This window comes from Oncorhynchus keta, chromosome 33 (assembly GCF_023373465.1).
Source record: "Oncorhynchus keta strain PuntledgeMale-10-30-2019 chromosome 33, Oket_V2, whole genome shotgun sequence".
Taxonomy (NCBI): Eukaryota; Metazoa; Chordata; class Actinopteri; order Salmoniformes; family Salmonidae; genus Oncorhynchus; species Oncorhynchus keta.
Genome location: NC_068453.1, coordinates 9,944,618 through 9,964,106, shown reverse-complemented (window position 1 = coordinate 9,964,106; position 19,489 = coordinate 9,944,618). Strand labels below are relative to the sequence as shown.

The 19,489-nt window shown below is 44.1% G+C and overlaps 1 protein-coding gene across 17 annotated transcripts in view; it reads right to left on the bottom strand.

Annotated features, from left to right (window-relative positions):
- Nucleotides 1–371: 371 nt before the first annotated feature.
- The window catches only part of LOC118365933 (forkhead box protein P2-like), a 114,006-nt gene continuing 94,888 nt past the window's right edge, over nt 372–19,489 (bottom strand). For 9 of the 17 annotated variants that reach the window (XM_052491833.1, XM_052491839.1, XM_052491840.1 and 6 more), the window contains 9 exons: nt 18,380–18,467; nt 16,929–17,012; nt 12,648–12,858; nt 11,960–12,063; nt 11,718–11,819; nt 8,639–8,759; nt 8,242–8,318; nt 6,906–7,231; nt 372–1,348 (listed from right to left, as the gene is read on the bottom strand). In XM_052491833.1, the coding sequence (XP_052347793.1) occupies nt 1,204–1,348; nt 6,906–7,231; nt 8,242–8,318; nt 8,639–8,759; nt 11,718–11,819; nt 11,960–12,063; nt 12,648–12,858; nt 16,929–17,012; nt 18,380–18,467 (1,258 nt within the window). In that variant the 3' untranslated portion in view covers nt 372–1,203. Of the gene's footprint in view, nt 1,349–6,905; nt 7,232–8,241; nt 8,319–8,637; nt 8,760–11,717; nt 11,820–11,959; nt 12,064–12,647; nt 12,859–16,928; nt 17,013–18,379; nt 18,468–19,489 lie in introns of all 17 variants that reach the window. The other 8 variants (XM_052491838.1, XM_052491841.1, XM_052491850.1 and 5 more) reach the window with 3 other exon arrangements.

Here is a 19,489-nt window from a genome sequence, read left to right as displayed (position 1 = left end):
CACATCTCCTCTCCTCTCTCTGGTCCCGGTAGATACTGCTCTCTCGCCCTAAAACCCAAGTGGACACTACGAGTTATCAAATTACACATCAAAATCTTTTATTTTTTGTTCTTGAATCATCTTTGTACAGGGCTAAATGAAACGATCCCAGAGGTTACTTAGAAGGTAGTTTGTGGAAAGCGTCTCTTTGTACTTGTTAAAGTCACAGAAGGCTGACCAAAGAGTCTGGTGGCTTCTGTCTAAGCTATTGGCCATTGATAGTGTTGGCTTTGGTTTCTAGCTGTTGCCTGTGACTGTTTGCAGGTAGACAAAGCTTTAGAACAAGGAGGTAAAAGAGAACAGCAGAAGAATATGCAGAAATGCATTTTGTCCCCCGTATTGGTTGGTGCTTTACACAAACAGGTACGTTTTTCAAACTTAATGTCACGTTAATTACTTTTCATCACAAACAGATACAGACTGGAAGCTTACTTTTTTTGACAGCTGCAACAGTCTTGATACCGTGCTTCTGTTACTGTTGGGAAATAGGAAATGGCATTTACAGTTGGTGGTGCCAGAAATCAGAATACAAAAAGTAGAACGCAAAAAGAAAAGAAAATACATTTTTTTGTGTTTTTTTTTTAGCAACATACAGGCAGTGACACTAATTTCTGATACTACTCCTGTGCAAATGATGGACAGAGCAACAACGTTTGAATTGAACCAGCAATTGTTTCTAACATCAACAACTACTGTGAGGGTTTTTGATATTCACAAAATTCAACATCTTTTTTTTGGCAGTATATAAGAGGCCGTTAGCTTTCTACAGAACGGGTTTCTAGACTCGTGTTTTTGTCGTTTTCCGTCCATGAGCCTCTGTGTTTGTCGGTGTGTATGTAGTGGCCAAGCCATCTTCATGAAACAGGTCTGAAAGTCGTTTTAAAAACCAGACATCTCATGCCTGTCATGTTCAGTCAGGGATCCCAAAGGGCTGCAACAAAGAGTTCCTTTGGGCCTCGTCTTCCGGATGCATGCTCAATAAATACTCCAGTCCGCGGGTCGGGAAGGAGGAGAGTCAGCTGTGGTCTGATCTGTTTGGTTCTGGGTGAGGAGTGGTTCTGGTATTAGCAGGTTCTAGGAGGGCAGCCTGTAAGGAAACAGGTAGGAGGACAGTGTGACGGAGGTGGAGGGAGGGGCCTGTAGTAGTGGGAGGGACTCCAGTAGTCACTCCAGGTCATCTGATAGGTTGCCCTCCTCCAGCTCCCGGTCGTCGTCCAGCTCTGGGCTGTGGTTGGCTGTCGTCACCAGCGACATCGGACAGTCATTGTCGTCCATGTTCAACGGCTCCTCCTTGACGTGGATTGCTGACCTGGAAAGGAATGGATGAAATATGTTGTTAATTATTTTATACATAAAGACATACGATAGAGTAGGGAATTGTTACACGTCCACCAGTGTGCCTTAGTCCCATAGTCCACCCAGGTAGAAGCTACTGTCTGTCGTACAGTGGTGAATGTGTGAACTCCCGTACAATTAAACACAAAAACTACGATTGAAGTGAGAAGTTAGGCTGGTTCAAATTCAAATGAGTGCCACAAGCCCTGATTTCACCCACGCACTACCAAGGTGTTAGAGCACACAGCTTTGAACTAAACCTGTGTCTCTGTCTGTCTGGTGGTTGGTCAGTGAGGTGCAGACGGGGGTCTACAGTGGTGGTGAAGTCCGAGAGATCCTCTTATGAATATCTGAGTTGTTCGCGTATAAGGCTCTAGGGAATCAACCCTTCACCCTGGGTCACATATTTTATCACGCTGCTATTTGTTAAAGGTAATTAGAAAGATTGTGAGGGAGAAGCCCCTCAGCACAATTAACAGGGGATGGAACCAGAAAAAAACAACTAAGAAATCACTCAAATAGCCTCCCTCTTCTACAGAATGTATACTAGACATTCCATATTAATAAACATAAAGTATATTCATCTTTTTCAGAGAAAACATTCATAGAATTTGATGACAATAACGGAGATCAGCCTGAATTACGTTGCTAAACAGCATGGAACAACAACCATAGTATTTGTGAAACGATAGTTCATGAAACATCACTTTTAGTCTTAAGCAATTGCATCAACATTTTTATGACCAAAATGTGACAACGGCCTTATACTCAGACATGGTTGGCCATCAAGAGTTCACCGTTGGCACCTGGTTGACTTAAAATATATCTAAAAAACACACAAAAAACACACCGCATACTAAATATTGGAGAATTTCTCATCCCCTTTAGTCCCCCGGAGCAAGGGGAGTCAAGTTTACTTTAATTTGTTAATAGAAAGCGCAATGCGTCGTTACTATGCAGAGGGGCGTGCGTGTCGCTCCTCCAGAGGGAAAAACCTGCAGCTAGTCTCCGCCATTAACCAGCTTCACCTCGGCAGTTCAGTCGGACATACATGATGCATGTTTTGAACTCTAAATGAATGAATATCTTTAGCCACTGTCAATAATCGCAGTGTGAAAACACTGAAACACCGGTCTGAGTGGGGACATCCCCCCTCCGGAACAACAGAGTGTGGGAGGATGTGCGGGGCTACTAACAAGAACAATAATGCTGTCACACACAAACAAGGCTTAACATGATCCGGGTCCCTACTCAGGGAAAGGGTTTGTGGTTGCGATGATAAATCTGACAAAACCTAATTATTTTTGACACGTCGGATGCATCAGGGAATCCCTGTGGACTAAGAGGGAGAGAGGGAGAGTGAGAGAGAGAGAGAGAGAGAGAGAGAGAGAGAGAGAGAGAGAGAGAGAGAGAGAGAGAGAGAGAGAGAGAGAGAGAGAGAGAGAGAGAGAGCAAGAAAAATCCTTATCAAGTACTCTCTGTATTAGAACATGCCTGGCAGCCATCTCCTGGGTTGCCTTCATCAATGGCAGGAGGAATTTGAAAATAATTTTAAAAGGTACAGATTACTTTAATATTTATAGCAAAATAAATTAATATTCAGATGTGGTAGCTAGAAGGAGAAGCTTTGCCTTTTTAGGATGCTAGGCGGCGTGATGAATATTTCTGTTCCCTTCTCAACCCACACACTCAAGAGGAGAAACCAGAATAAACAGAACTCTCCCCTCCAGAAGAGAGGGATGAAACGATTATCTGGGATTCATTTATATACACTCATTCTGGTAACACATTTATTGAATTGAATTTGTCGTCGTAAATAAAAACAATGCACAATATTCATATCAGAGCTACCACTCTAATCAACAGACATATGTTTTAATATTTTGATATTAAGTATTTGATATCTCTCCCAATGAATGTTTTTACAAAAAAAACATATACAGTGCCATCAGAAAGTATTCACACCCCTTGACTTTCCCACATTTTCTTGTGTTACAGCCTGAATTTAAAATGTATTACATTGGGGCCTCCCGGGTGGCGCAGAGGTCTAGGGCCCTGCATCACAGTGCTAGCTGTGCCACCAGAGACTCTGGGTTTGCACCCAGGCTCTGTCGCAGTCGGCCACGAACGGGAGGCCCGTGGTGCGACGCACAATTGGCCTAGCGTCGTCCAGGTTAGGGAGGGTTTGGCCGGTAGGCATATCCTTGTCTCATCGCGCACCAGCAACTCCTGGTTGCCAGGTGCACAGTGTTTCCTTCAACACATTGGTGCGGCTGGCTTCCGGGTTGGATGCGTGCTGTGTTAAGAAGCAGTGCGGCTTGGCTTGGCAGTGCAGCATGGCTTTCGACCGTCGTCTCTCCCGAGCCCGTACGGGAGTTGTAGCGATGAGATAATTACTAACAGATACCACGGAATTGGGGAGAAAAAGGGGGTAAAATAAAAAAATATAACAAATTATTCAATTGAGATTCTGTGTCACTGGTCTACACACAACACACCATCATTTCAACGTGAAATAATGTTTTTACACATTTTTACAAATTAAATAAACATGAAAAGCTGAAATGACTTCAGTCAAGAAGTAAAAATGTGTTTAGCACGTTTAGCACGTAAGTTGCATGGACTAACACTGTGTGCAATAATAGTGTTTAACAAGATTTTTGAATGACTAGTTCATCTTTGTACCACACACATACAATTATCTGTAAGGTCCCTCAGTCGAGCAGTGAATTTCAAACACAGATTCAACCACAAAGACCAGGGAGGTTTTCCAATGCCTCACAAAGAAGGGAACCTATTGGTAGATGGGTAAAGAAAAAACAGTCATTGAATATCCCTTTGAGCATGGTGAAGTTATAAATCACATGTTGGATGGTGTAACAATGAACCCAGTCACTACAAAGATACAGGCGTCCTTCCTAACTTAGTTGTCGGAGGAAGGAAACCACTCAGGGATTTCGCCAATGGTGACCGTAAAACAGTTACATAGTTTAATGCCCCTGACTTGAGAAAACTGAGGATGGATCAACAACATTGTAGTCACTCCACAATACTAACCTAAATGACAGAGTGAAAAGAAGGAAGCCTGTACAGAATAACAATATTCCTAAACATAAAAAGAAACGACAGGGGAAAATGTCTTCCACTTTGACATTACAGAGTATTCTGTGTAGATCGTTGACAAAAAACTGACAATGAAATTCATTTTAATCCCACCTGGTAACACAACAAAATGTGGAAAAAGTCAGAGGGGGGTGTGAATACTTTCTGAAGTACATTCAACTCCTTGGTGATCTCCCTCAAGCTTTCTAATAAATCATGTTGTGTTTAACATGTTGCAACAAACATGCTACATTGGCGATATTAATCCCAATTGGAGACGCACGAGGCAGGACCAGACGGTGGTCAGTAGCACAGCCATTAGACACCCACAGCACAACCCTTGCCCCTCATCGTCACAGGCATAGCTCACAGCTTTCACTTGCATCCATTATAAACCACTAGCATGCTTGTGTGGTTGGAGAATGAATAAAAGAAAGGAGAAAAATCATTAGTCCTCGTTGTGGCTTCACACTGTATTAGAGAGCCATTGGGTGAGTCATTCAGTCGTTAATGGCTAGCTGGCTTTATGAAGTCTGGACTAAATGCCTAGGCTCTGTGTCTGATAAATACAAGCTATGTGTGTGCGCGTGATGTTCATGTGTGTGTGTGTGTGTGTGTGTGTGTGTGTGTGTGTGTGTGTGTGTGTGTGTGTGTGTGTGTGTGTGTGTGTGTGTGTGTGTGTTGTGTGTGTCTGTGGTTCATAAGTGCATCTTGGACAGAGACTCATCACCATCACTGGCAGATTATGATCCCTGGTAATCCCGCTCTGCATGAGGCACGGCAGGGACGCAAACAACATGATTAGCTATGTGTCGTAAGTTAACGAGGGGCGGGGGCACGATCAGAGGGCAGAGTGACACACATGATAGCATCTGAACATGGGTTATTTGTGGTTATCAAGGAGTGTGGAGTGTTATAAAGTACATACAACAACTTAATGGCCTTAGATAATAACGCAACATAAAAAACAAATCTCTTTTATTCAAAGTGAAACTGTTTTTACTTTAGCAGCACCCTAATGTACTGTGATTCTAGCTAGCACCTCTAGTTCCTGTCTTCTTTAGTCTTTTCCTCTAAAGCATACCCTGGAGGGCACACACACACATAAATGGTAACATGCCTGGAGCTATCTGAGTCGCTGTTTGGCTGATAGCATTAACCTACAGAAGTGTGTGGGGGGGGGGTTTGTCTAATTGTTCGATTCACTTGGTTTGTGAAGTTTCCCCGCTCTCTCCTGAGGACCGGCTGGTACGCCGTGTACTCTTTAGTTAGTGTTACTCTCCCTTCATTATCAAGTGCAGGCCAGAGAGCCCACTCATAAAAACACATTTTCGTCCATTTTGAGGATGTTGCGGCCGTGTAAAGGTGGAGAGCGGTCGTGGCGGCAGCCTCCACAGCAACCCCTCACACTGAGGCGAAGTCGTCTGAGAGAGAGAGAGTCTCCTGTTCTGTCCGTTATTAAAAGTTCAACAACCTGAGTGAGTGGATACACAGGGATCCTGTCCCCCTTACTCTGGTCCATTTCCGAAAGGAATAAACACATCCAAACAAATGAATGTGTGGGTTAGGCCAGTTCCTCTCAGAACAGCCAGTCCCCTTCTGAGATACTGAAATGGCTTAATTCCCAGTGCTACTCCAGAGATGGCTAGCAAGTTAGCTACTGTGGCTGGGCTTGCATCATTGATTTCAAATGGGGGGGGGGTAAGGAAGTGTGTGAGGGATGGAGGAAGTATTGGCTACACATACAGCGCCCCTGTTGCTCCATTTCCTATCTTTGGCGGGGTAAACATGGACTACAGTGACACGTGTGACATCACTGGTTAGAGGGAGAGCACATTTGTAACATACACATTCCTGAAATCCACACGACATCCATTTTTAACGGCCCCATCTCTGGGCTCCATTAAAAAAAGATAGAGAAGGCAACGATTTTAAAGTAATTAATGACACAGTTAGCTGCTAAATATTAATATGGACGGTCTTGAATAAAATATGACTTCTAAACCCCTACAATACAGACATTGGAGTAATTCAAACCAAATGTGTAATTATCATCTTTTTATAGGTTATAACTGAAAGCCATGTATGTAAACCTCACCTCAGGTGTGGCATAATGTGTCATTGAAATTAAGATGTCTTTGAACCGCCAAAATATGCTGGTGATTTAGTACTAAAATCAAATTGGCCCCCAAAAACCTCCCACTATGTTATAATCTAGTAAAGACTTTTAACAAGCTACGATGCTAACAAAAGACAGCTATGGGGAGAGTGGGGATCCACTGTTGCCACTGTATCGTCTGGTACATGGAACAGAGGGGGAGGTCTGTCACCAACTCTCTGTGTTACAGTGAACACACTGAGGTAGGTGTGTGTGTGTGTGTGTGTGTGCGTGAATCTCCACCAACGAGAAGCCACTGAGTGCTACGTACATGTGTGCCTGTGGGGAGTATCCTCCAGGGCTGCTGTGGCCGTTGGTGTCCAGGTGATCCAGCGATCCGTTCAAGTCGGACTGGAGCAGGCTGGGGGGGCTGCTACCCATCATTCCTGGGGGGCTGCCACCCATCAACCCATGGGGGCTCCCGCCCATGAATCCATGTGGGCTACCACCCATCAATCCATGGGGGCTACCGCCCAGCATACCAGGGGGGCTCCCGCCCATTAGACCATGAGGACTGCCTCCCATCAAACCAGACGAACTGCTGTTCATCAGACCAGGGTTCCCCAGCAGAGGCAGGGAGGTCTCAGCCAGCGCCGCCTGGGATGGAGGGAGGAAGGGAGAGTGGGAGAGAGGGGGAGAGGAAGGGGTAGAGAAGAGGGAAGAAGAGGGTGGGAGAGAGAGGGGGGATGTTGATGGAGGGAGTGAGAGATGGAGAGAGCGAAGGGAGAGAAAGGAAGAGAGCGAGAGAGAGAGACAGAGAGAGAGAATGATAGTGAGAGAGAGAGGTTAGAGACAACTGGGTATTCATATTACAGGCCACCATGAAGATAAACCTCACACTTAAAAGAAAATTCCATCCAAAAACTATCTTTTGGAATTTGTTTCAATAGTCCATTGTTGATATTGTCCCAAAATGTTTTGCATGTCAGCAATCAACGTTCAAGATATATAGCTTTTAATATACAGATAATACTAGTGAAGACTTTTGACAAGCTATTATGGTTTATTCGACTCAATATAACTCCACACAATGAAAGATTTTTAATGTCGCTGATATCCCCATCTTTCGATGACTATTAAACAGACCAAACTCCTGACACTAATGCCTCCTGCGAATTAAAGTTATATTTGCGATTAAAATGTAACGTTTTTGCCATGAGCACCTTGCTGGCTGGCCAACAGCATAGAAGCCAAATCATTTATGACAGCTTGGATAAATATGAATGCAAATGCTATCAATCTGTGCCTGTAGTCAAGCTGAGAGAGAGAAAGAGCTGGTTCTGCTTTAGCCACAGGGTGGCCTCCATTCTCACTGATATCAACCAGAGAGATGGAGAGATGGAGGGCGGGAGAGAGAGGAGAGGGAGGAAAGAGAGACCCTCCACTCAACTTGAGCCACTTTCGTTCCTCCTCTCCCTTGCTGACTAATGAACATACAATACAGGAGGCCGAGGTCTTAAGAACTACTTCCATTTAGCCACACAGAAACCACACCCATAGACAGCTGTAGGCTATAGTACCCACGATACAATGGAGGGGAATCAGTCACATGTTGTCTAGCGTACACGATCTGACAGAGCAACCGCAGCTTAATGCTGGGTGTTTACCTGTAAGCTGGCGTTTAAAGCAGCTCCATAGCCCAGGCTGGAGGGAAGGTTCTTCACAAGCGTCGGGCTTCTACACCAGCAAACACAAATACACAAAACATTTTGAAATAAACGTTCTTACAAAATGGCATATTGCAACATATAGTTTTTTTTATTATATCTAATTCTAATATGGTATATTAAACAGTGAAACATTCAAGTGGTGTAACATTTAAAATACGTATATTTCTCCTCATAGCTGTGACATTAAATCACATTAGAATGATCGGCAGCCTTTGAACATACACCATATACTGTATTACAGTGCTATTTAAAAATGACTGATTATTAGTGGTAATACGGTACAGGCCCGAGGACTAGGTGGGGAGTTAGAGTGACAGCTCTGCTCTAACGTACCCTGTTATCTTCTGAGACCTGCGTTTCTGGTACTCCATCTCATCCACTGTCCACACGGCCCCCTTCACGTTCTCCACGCGCACAAAGCACTTGTGCAGACTGAGGTTGTGGCGAACGGCGTTCTACAGATGGAAAAAAACAAAACAGAGAAAGGTCACGGAAAGAGTCATTTTTAATTTTTTATTTTTATTATCCACCTAAGAAAGGGAGCAAAAAAAAAACGAAGCGAAATTGATTTTTTTTTTGTTGAAATTCTTAACGTTCACGCACCATTGATTTAATTAGTAAAAGTGAGCGAGTGCGAATGCACTTACAAGTCACACACAGTACATATCAATCAGAGTAAGTAGGCTGAGAGGAGGTAATCAGCATAGCGAATGGCTTTTGGTGACAGAAGTGGTAATGCTGTGGTGATGATGGTGATGTCAGTAGCAAGCAGCAGCCCTCAACCCTCTGCTCTAGTCTTCATGGCAGTATCTTTAGAAGACGACAGTAGCAGAGATTTGAGGCACTTCCCATCCCGGTGGCTAACCGCTAACCCCGGTGACAATATGAGGTGTGGGGGATAAGAGGAGGAGGAGGAGGGTTGTTATGAGAGGGTATGACTCGTGTGTGTGTGTGTGTGTGTGTGTGTGTGTGAGGTGGTGTTGTGGTAGGCTGACGAGGACGTGTACTATATCGAAATAGTCTGTGCACGCTGTCAAGATAGGAGTCAAATGAATGATCCGATCCTGACACCTTTTTGTTGTAACATTGTCACAAACCCTGAAAGCAAAAACGTTGCTATCAAAATGACCTGAGATATCCGTGCATTAATGCATGTACATGCAAACACTAAATACATACAAAAAAGAAAATCAACAAAAGAAATACAATATTCTTCGCCCGACCTTCCAGATAAATCCAAATTCAAACATGCATCAAAAAGCCTACAAATAATAACCTTTGCTTTAATATCGCCAGCTTTCACATGCATTCTTTCCCCAACGAGGTATACAGTTTGTTCCCTTTAAGAAACGAGATTCTCTAAAAAGAAAAAAAGAAAAAAAAAAACATAAGCAGATCTTCGCATCTGACCTGAAAATCCCAGGATTTGATTGATCTTAATGCCCATGGCTCTGAATATGATCAGTTTAATATTAATGAGATAATGAGCAGTTTTATTATGCATGCTATACAGTTAGAACTAATAAGCTGCTGGGGAGCGAGGAGCTGAGCAGAGAGGAGGCAGGATCCTCCAGTCTCAGAGCTCATGAGACCAAGCTCAGATATTAAATCACCTTTTATTTTTTTTTTTCTCAGTTAATCATATGACACGCCCATCACAGATCATCCCTCTAACGCCTTACAAAGGAAATGTGGGAGCTCAAAATGTAAATGTGTCACCTAGGTTATTGTGAAAGAGAGAGAGGGACTGAGATATTTCTAATGGCCATTTTGCACACTTCTCTATATCACGACTTGGCCTTCCAAAAAAGTGTAATGTGTGTCAGAGAGAGAGAGAGAGAGAGAGAGTGTGTAATGTGTGTGTGTGTCAGAGAGAGAGAGAGAGTATGTAATGTGTGTGTGTGTAAGAGAAAGAGAGAGAGAGAGAGTGTGTGTAATGTGTGTGTGTGTCAGAGAGAGAGTGAGAGTGTGTAATGTGTGTGTGTGTGTGTCAGAGAGATATAGTGTGTAATGTGTGTGTGTGTGTGTGTGTGTGTGCATGTGCGTCAGAGAGAGAGAGAGTGTGTAATGTGTGTGTGTGTGCATGTGTGTCAGAGAGAGAGAGAGAGCGAGCGAGTGTGCAAGGTGTGTGCTGGTTAATGACCAGTCAGTGATAAAACAATTGACTAAACAAGTCAAAAAGACACACACAGTGTGCAGCACACCCTTGTGGATCAGTAATCACACGCCGACATCATTTGCATCCCAAATCCACATTAATTCACTTTGCTAAACCTAGTGCTCTGATATGCTTTGCATGCTGATGAGAGGTGGATATATTCTGATCCCCCCCACCCTCTCCTTGTCCTGAGTATCCACAATGGCCACTGGCTCTTACTGGCGAACTAATTATGCTGAAGGTGGTTGAGAATAAAACCCTGATACATGTAGTGTTGGGTTAGAGGGAGGGAATATACTTATCAGCAACACACACACACTTCCCCCAAAACAGACGCATCAAGAAGACAATTTTAACTGTGCAGGAGAGGCAGGCAAGGAAAGTTGTTTAGGACAGAGATACAAATGAGTCCTTTTGTCCTGGTAAATAAAGTGCATTCTCTCCTTGACAGGCTAATTCTCAATTTGGGTCTCATTTAGTTTCGGCTGAAACGACCATAACCCCTCAGTCGGACACGCGGCTGCCAGCCCGCCACTATGAGCTATGGTGTGTGTATAGGAGCACACGGGCCAGACACTAAACACAAAACCCCCTGCCACAGCCCCAGCCTCCCTAGGCAAACAACCATCTTTCAGACTAATTAACCAATGATATGCAAGAGAGGCTGGGTGGGTGTGGGAGGAGGGATGGAGAGAGAGAGGAAGAGAGAGAGAGAGAGAAAGAGAGAGAGAGAGAGAGAGAGAGAGAGAGCGAGAGAGAGCGAGAAAGATAGAGAAAGAGGAGAGAGAGAGAGAGAGAGAGATAGAGAAAGAGTAGAGAGAGAGAGAGCGAGAGAGCGAGAAAGATAGAGAAAGAGTAGAGAGAGAGAGATAGAGAGAGAGAGGGGGGGGGGCAGGAGGAGATGTAATACAGTGCATGGTAACAAAAGGTGCGGATGATTGAGTGGCTGAATTGTAATTAGCGTGCCAGGCCCCACTCCTCATCCACAGCCTCGCCTATTAATTGCGCCAAATTAGAAAACGATATCAGAGGCAGAATTATTCTTTCACTTGTCATCTGAGAGAAAGAGGTTAGGAAAAATTCACTCTATTCAAGAGGTCAGGTTAAAGAGAGGGGAGTGGGATACTAATCTGTTGGTGTCAAGTAAATAAATGTTCCTCCAAGCTTTTCTTACTGCAGGCATGGCACAAAGAGGTGCCTCTAGATGAGGAAGTAGTGTTCTCTAAGGCTGTAAGAGTAGGTTTAGGGTAGGTACCTTCCAAGTAGCTGCGTTGCGTCTGAAGTAAGCGAACGTGCGGGTGAACCAGCTGTAGATTTCATTAAGCGTTAACTGCATGTCGCCGGACTCCATGATACCCTGAAATGAGACGACATCATATAATGGTTTACTAACTAGGCGGCATGACACACACTCTCAGAGCTGCCTGCGATTCAAGCAGCAATTAATTTACATCTAATCAGGCAAAGTTAAAAATAAAAATAAATTCTCCCACTCACCTGCCTTATGAGGGTTGCATAAGTAAATGGCGGTCTGACATCGGCATTCTTATAAAACTCATAGTTTGGGGCGATCTCTGGAAAAATAAATACTGTGTCACCACCTGAAATAATTGGTAAATTTTATTCCTCATGGTATTGGGATTGGTTTAGGGTTTCATCAAATGAAAAGAGGGAGAGAGAAAGAGAAGAGGGAGGAGAGGGCAGCACACATCAAATCAGCATTTTCCAAAATAGATTTTCCATTTATCTCTCTCATGACAAATCTTAAACACTAATACATCCATATCAAATTAGATCAATGTAGATATTTTGTATGAACTTGAATAATTATGCATATTTTATGCTAAATTACCACAGAGTAAATATAAACATCAAAGACGGGACTTTTAAAATGCAAAGAGCTTAATACATAGAACATTTTAACGTTCAAACTTAATTGACATTCACGTCGTTTTTACACTCAGAAAACGTTATGGTCTATTGACATATAGATTGATTATGCAGAGGCCTTCTTCCCTATTTAAATCTAACATTCCACATTGGAATAAACACTGCGCGGCTGTAAAACAACAACTATTAGTGACAATGCGTTGACAGGAGTCCAACACAGTATTCAACTCAATTCAATGAACCCAACTTCATTAATGATCATAACAGTAGGTGACTTTAGTGTAGATGGTCTTACCTGAAGACAGTTGCATGGAGTATTTGTCGGAGTGACGTCTGCGCATGGCACCCATGCTGGGGACGTTGGCGGCGCTGAGCAGGGAGGGCACCTGGGGCACCTGGGACATGGGCGTCACGGGGGCGCTGGGCGTGGTGGGGGTCTGAGGTACGTTCGGAGGGGACACCGACGGCAGGTTCTTCGACATGGTGACGCTCGATACCAAGTTCAGCTGATTAAGGAGGACAGGAGTGAGGTAAGGAAGGAGAGGGGGGGGGCGAGACAGGGTAGAGTGAAAGAGGGAGAGGAATAGAGAACATGGGAAAGAGAGCGAGGGAGAGAAAGACAGAGAGAATTAGGATTGAGGGCGAGAATAAGGAAGTAGAGGCAGGAGAGCGGGAGGGAGAAAGAAAGACGGTTTTACATTAGAAGGGGCTCTCTGACAAATGAGAGTGGATTCTCTCTACAGCTGTGGTTCCACTAATAAGCTGTGTTAGAGGAAGCAACCAATGTCCACTAATTAAAGGATAAAATTGTATCATAAGAATTCTAATTAGAGCACGCTGTTAAAGATGATCTAATGATCAGCCATCCGTGTTATCCCAACCACCATCTCTAGCCCACATAGAGACAACTCTCTGTGTCGTGTGTACTAAACTGTGGTAGGGAGAGAGCCAGAGACAGCCACCACAACCACCTGGCTACAGATGGCCAGGCCACAGCACAGGCAACCCTGACCATTCCTGGATACAAAACAAAAGCGATACGGCTACTTTCCTCTTTGAAACACGTGCAGAGTCCGCTAACGCTAACTGAAACCCGTGCAGAGTCCGCTGACGCTAACTGAAACCCGTGCAGAGTCCGCTAACGCTAACTGAAACCCGTGCAGAGTCCGCTGACGCTAACTGAAACCCGTGCAGAGTCCGCTAACGCTAACTGAAACCCGTGCAGAGTCCGCTAACACTAACTGAAACCCGTGCAGAGTCCGCTAACGCTAACTGAAACCCGTGCAGAGTCCGCTAACGCTAACTGAAACCCGTGCAGAGTCCGCTAACGCTAACTGAAACCCGTGCAGAGTCCGCTAACGCTAACTGAAACCCGTGCAGAGTCCGCTAACACTAACTGAAACCCGTGCAGAGTCCGCTAACGCTAACTGAAACCCGTGCAGAGTCCGCTAACGCTAACTGAAACCCGTGCAGAGTCCGCTAACTGAAACCCGTGCAGAGTCCGCTAACGCTAACTGAAACCCGTTAACTAATCCACATTCGCCCTCTTTTTTGAATCTCTTTTTTCCATATTTTTTTTAAGTTGGCACATGTGATGTGATTGTAGGGGTTCCAACCAACCCGAGTGGAAATTTCCACCCTGACCTTTGGGTCTCTGTGCTAATTTAGCTGGAATGGAAATGACATCATTACATATTCTACACCAAATTGTCTTAATTGCGAATGGGACGAGTGGAATGCTGGCGAACGTCGTGAACGTGACTTTGAAAGGGGAGCAGGGTTGTAAAAGAGAGCGTGAGAGGCCTCAATAATAATTTGCGACAGCATGTGTTGATAAGTACAGTGAAATGTCAGGTCGGAGAAACTCTGGTGCATCTATGGCTTTCAGCTGATCATTATAGCACCACTTAAAGCTAATGAGCTAATACTGGGAGGTATCTGTCTGGGCTGAGATGACTGGCAGCTAGTTAATACTGTAAGGCCTGTACTGACAGCAGTACTTCTGTAGCTCAGTTGGTGTAGTATGGCGAGTGCAATGCCAAGATAGTGGGTTTGATTCCCGGGACCACCCGTAAAAATATATATATATATTAATATATGCACGCATGGCTACAAGGTATATAAATGGCATATATTTATTACATGAACTCAAACTAGTCAGAGGAGAGAATAACTTTCCATAGGGCTGCAGAGTTACTGCATAGGCTAGCCGTGGCCTTAGTACAAGTTTACTCTACTGCACAGTGGAAAGACTGACGAGTGTAAGTTTCAAAAACATGCACGTCAGCTGATTTTTTTTTTTTTTTAAAGGTGTAAAATACAAAATGCTAATTCATTATTATCTTCACCTGCTAATTATGTAATTTGATTACGGAATAAGAATAACGATGGACAAGTCATTTCCATCATTGTCTGAGACAGAAAGGCTTTACTACATTGGCGAGGAAAGTAGACTAGACTACAGCAACTGTCACTGTAGAACACAGCACAGACAGTAAACTAGCATGATAATTGAAAAGGAAAATGTATATTGTCATTTTTCCCCCCCTACGACAGCTTCCAAAACAGTGTATTTGATGTGTATAATGCAGAAATCTCCATATAATTCACAACAGCTCAGGTCAGGTCAAGGCACCAAACCAACCAGGTCTTTGAAGTCTGATCCTACTTAATCTCCAATTCATTCAAAACAAGAAACACACACACACACACACACACACACACACACACACACACACACACACACACACACACACACACACACACACTGTGAACAGTCATTACGTGTTACATGTTCAACACAGAGACCCACAAAGGGTTTGGACACACTGTCAAACACAGCAAAAATGCACTCCATAATAAATCCTATCAGTGCGCGTGTGTGTGTGTAATAGCATGTATATTATAGTGTTAAGATTCCGTCTTCTTTTTTTCCCCCTCCTCTCCCCCCCACCAGGTACGGCAACAAGCGTAACATGTTTGCAGGCATACACTCCTAGTATTTGCAAAATGGAATTTATTAAAGCCCTAACTGAGTGGGAGAGCGAATGAGAGGCAGGGATGAGCACTTTGCTACCTCTCTGCTCATCTGAATATATATATTCAAGGTTGGGTCTGGGAGAGAGAGAGAGAAAAAAAACTCATTATTCTGGGCCTTGCAGCCTTGGTAACTTTTCATCCATCCATGGCATGGCCAAAAGGTAACATTTAATGAAGTGCCATTCAGAGAGTAAATGGGGTCATATAATAGACAGTGCGCCCAGCGCGAGGAACACCTTGTGTTGGGCTACTGATAGCTGTTAAGGGTTGCAGTGATGAACCAACAGGACTCATTTCAGCAGCCGGCAATACATTCACACTATTAATATTTATCAAATATGTGGGCTGTTTCAACTCCAGCCATGTTCGGGGTGTAAACCCATGTTATGATATCTATTACCCCCATATAACACGTGTTATCCACATGTAGTCATTTTCATATGCCAAAATCTACAGTATAACTAAGCTCCGCTCGAGTTCTACAAAAAGGGGGAGCCTTAAAACTGAAGCTGGAGAGAGTTTGCTCATTTTAAGGATCTCTGTACGAATTACGCATCATCAAATGCAATTAGCAGTTATTTCATGTGCGGTTTATGTAATGCAATACTTCATTAACATTATTCATTCATATGCAGTCTTGGATTACAGTCCTGAACATTCTTTATTAGACTCGATGTAACCAAGCTGCTGGAGTTTTGGAGATAAGGGAAAAAAGTGATTGAATAACAAATTGGAGGAAAGCAGATGATTCCTGACGGGTTTGCAGGATAATTATTCTATCTTGTGATTCTACTGTATTCAATGGAGCATTATTCCATTGAAATGAGGCACTTACTAAGCAGCAGCAACATACTAACACTGTTTCTGCTCTCTCGTTTTTTTTAAACTGCTTTAAAATTGAGGCAAATAATACTAACAAAAATGATGCATTGTTTTTGCACATGTAATATATATTTTGTTTGTTTATCATTTAAATACATTTGTATCGCGAGTGTATCCATATTCAATGCAAATATATACTAAAGTGAAATAGTGTCAAACAGATTTTTGCCAATTTTAGCCCATATTTTGTAGGATTCTGTATCCATTTTAGGCCTATCTTATTGCATACTTATTACTGGGCTATTTCATTGCTCATCATCTTTACCAGTCCAGCTATCATTTGAGGTGTTTGTTGTCCAAATGAAACGTATTTTCATTTCTCTCACTCTACTCTAAGTGCTGCTTTGGACTGTGGTGCTAAGCGGCGCAAACAGGTTGTTTTATCCATTATATCTATCACAATGAAATGGCCCAGCGTTTTGGCAAAGGACTCAAGCCTGTGATTTAATACACTCCTGGCTCTATTGTCCTCTCTGTCATAGACTGAGATGTATCTGATGGGAGAGGTGTAACCTGGTATTGCCTTTCCATCCCACTATCATCCCCCTATCCCTCCGTCCATTTTAACTGCTGACTGGTTAAACTGTTTCATTTCATCTGCTGGGGCTCATTCAGCCAAACCCTGTTTACTGTATATAGAGCAATATGCACTCACAGGTTTTGGAGATGGCTTGGGCTCCGAGGGCCGCATGTGCAAGTGGGCCATCATCGCCTGAAGATGCTCACGTTCTTTAGAAAGCTGTCAGCGGAGAGAGGGAGAGGAGAAAAAAACGGGTTTAGAAATGAGCGATTTTCCCCAGACTGCAACAGTAATACATCTTGTTATCGAGCTTGTCTCTCTTGTAATGAATCCTGCATATGCCCAGTCTGGGGCTCCTAGCTAAGTCTGCCTTGAAGACACAGACTTAAACCAAACCAGTGGAGGAGAGGAAGAGGAGAAGAGAAGAGACAAAACATTTCTGCTGCTAGTGGTGTAGGCAAGGGGGAGTTAGTGCGAAGAGGTCAGGGAAAACAAATAGCACTTCATCTTTTTGTCAATAGCAGAATTTAGGTCACGGGTGCTTTGACAAGCTACTCAGGCTATACATGAGAAGGTCCTGAGTGCCTCCTCAAAGTCCTGTGGACACTGTTAGAGAGATGAACCCCAGCCAACAGCTGCCGAGAGGTGAAGGGGTCCTCCAAACAGAGTGCCAGCCAGACCCGCCTCCACGCTCCCCCCGGTTCCCTTGGAGGTCCAGTTAGTGGCCCTGCGATCTGCTATCATCAATCAACTCACTGGGAGTGACAGGGACCAGGCAGTGTGAACAGACTGAACTTCACTCCTTCTGCGCTAGACACAACACCAACCCAGCAGCAGCAGCATCCAGCAACACTGGACTAGACTGAACTGGGCCTCATTACCAGTGACGGCTCTCAGGGCCGGAGTGAAGGAAAGAAGGAGGAAAGGAAGGACTTAAAACAGCAACTGGTAATTGGTCACACCGTAAACACCAGAAAGACCCTCCAAAACCCCAACAACAGAGAGAGAGAGAGAGAGAGAGAGAGAGAGAGAGAGAGAGAGAGAGAGAGAGAGAGAGAGAGAGAGAGAGAGAGAACTTGTAGCTCTAAGAGCATGTCTGTCTGTCCATGCTACCCCGGCCTAAAGCAGGCCCGACTGTCAGTACCACTATGTAAATCCAGTACAGAAAATAGACAGCCGTGGTGTAAATCCAGTGTATTTTGGGAATGCCGTGGATGCTGAGTAATAACGTCATTCAATCACCAGACTCATTATCTCGGCAGCGTGACACGCTAATAAGGTCACGCTCCACCTACTAAAAATAGTTCCTGTCTTCAGAATATTTCTTCAGGTGCAAAGTGCATTTAATTAACATGCAGGGACAGGGGACAGATGCACTCCGTTATTAATTGGAAAGGAGAGAAAATAAGCACATCGTTAATTCAATTAAAACAGTCATAATGGGTTTGGTGTGGGCCCAAGGATTCCTTTGTTTAGGGCTCGGTATACAAGCTTCTGCTGCACATTGGCCTAGTCGGCCACACAAACAGGCATGCAGAACAGAATTAGAAATCGACAACAATGTAATAATGCTAAAGGAGCCGTGCCTGTATCTCTAGCTGCTGTACCACCTGCATCTGGACTCGACACTGGGCCGTGCTCCTGTCGTCTAGAGCGTGCTCAGTGTTAAGGTGCCTGGAGAGAGGGAGAGAGACAGGGAGAGAGGCAGGGAGAGAGAGAGGGAGCGGCAGGGAGAGAGAGAGAGAGAGAGAGAGAGAGAGAGAGAGAGAGGGAGAGGCAGGGAGAGAGTGAGGGAGAGGCAGGGAGAGAGAGAGAGAGAGGCAGGGAGAGAGAGGGAGAGAGAGAGAGAGCGAGAGTGGGAGAGAGCGAGAGTGAGTGAGAGAGAGAGTGGGTGAGAGAGAGCGAGAGGGGGGAGAGAGAAAAAGAAAGAGAGAGTGGAGAGAGAGTGAGAGTGAGCAAGAGTGGGTGAGAGAGAGAGAGAGGGGGGAGAGAGAAAGAGGGAGTGGGAGAGAGAGCGAGAGTGGGAGAGAGAGCGAAAGAGAGAGAGAAAGAGAGATTTGGAGAGTGAGAGAGAGAGCGAGAGAGTGTGAGAGAGTGTGTGAGAGAGAGGGAGAAAGAGAGTGGGAGAAAGAGAGAAAGAGAGAGTATGTGAGAGAGATAGAGAGAGAGAGAGAGAGAGGAGAAAAAAAAAGAGAGAGAGAGAGAGAGAGAGAGAGAGAGAGAGAGAGAGAGAGAGAAAAAAAAAGAGAGAGAGAGAGAGAGAGAGAGAGAGAGAGAGAGAGAGAGAGAGAAATAGAGAGAGAGAGTGGGAGAGAGAGCGAGAGAGAGCGAGAGAGAGCGAGAGAGCGAGAGAGTGGGAGAGAGAGTGTGTGAGAGAGAGGGAGAAAGAGAGTGGGAGGGAGGGAGAGAAATCGTTAATGATGCTATATGCATACAAATTGACAAAAATCAGGCATTGTAATATAAATGATTAAAATGCAAAAATGTGATCATTCATTAAATAACGTATTATCATAAATTATTATTATCACGTTGTTGTTGTTATCATCATCATCGTCATCATTCTGAAATGATATATAATACTGGTGCATGTTGTTCTGATATAAAACAATGACAACATCTCCAATATGACTCCAGTAGCATATCTTCCATGACAATACACCCTCTGTGGTGTGGGGATGAGAGTCAGTGACGAG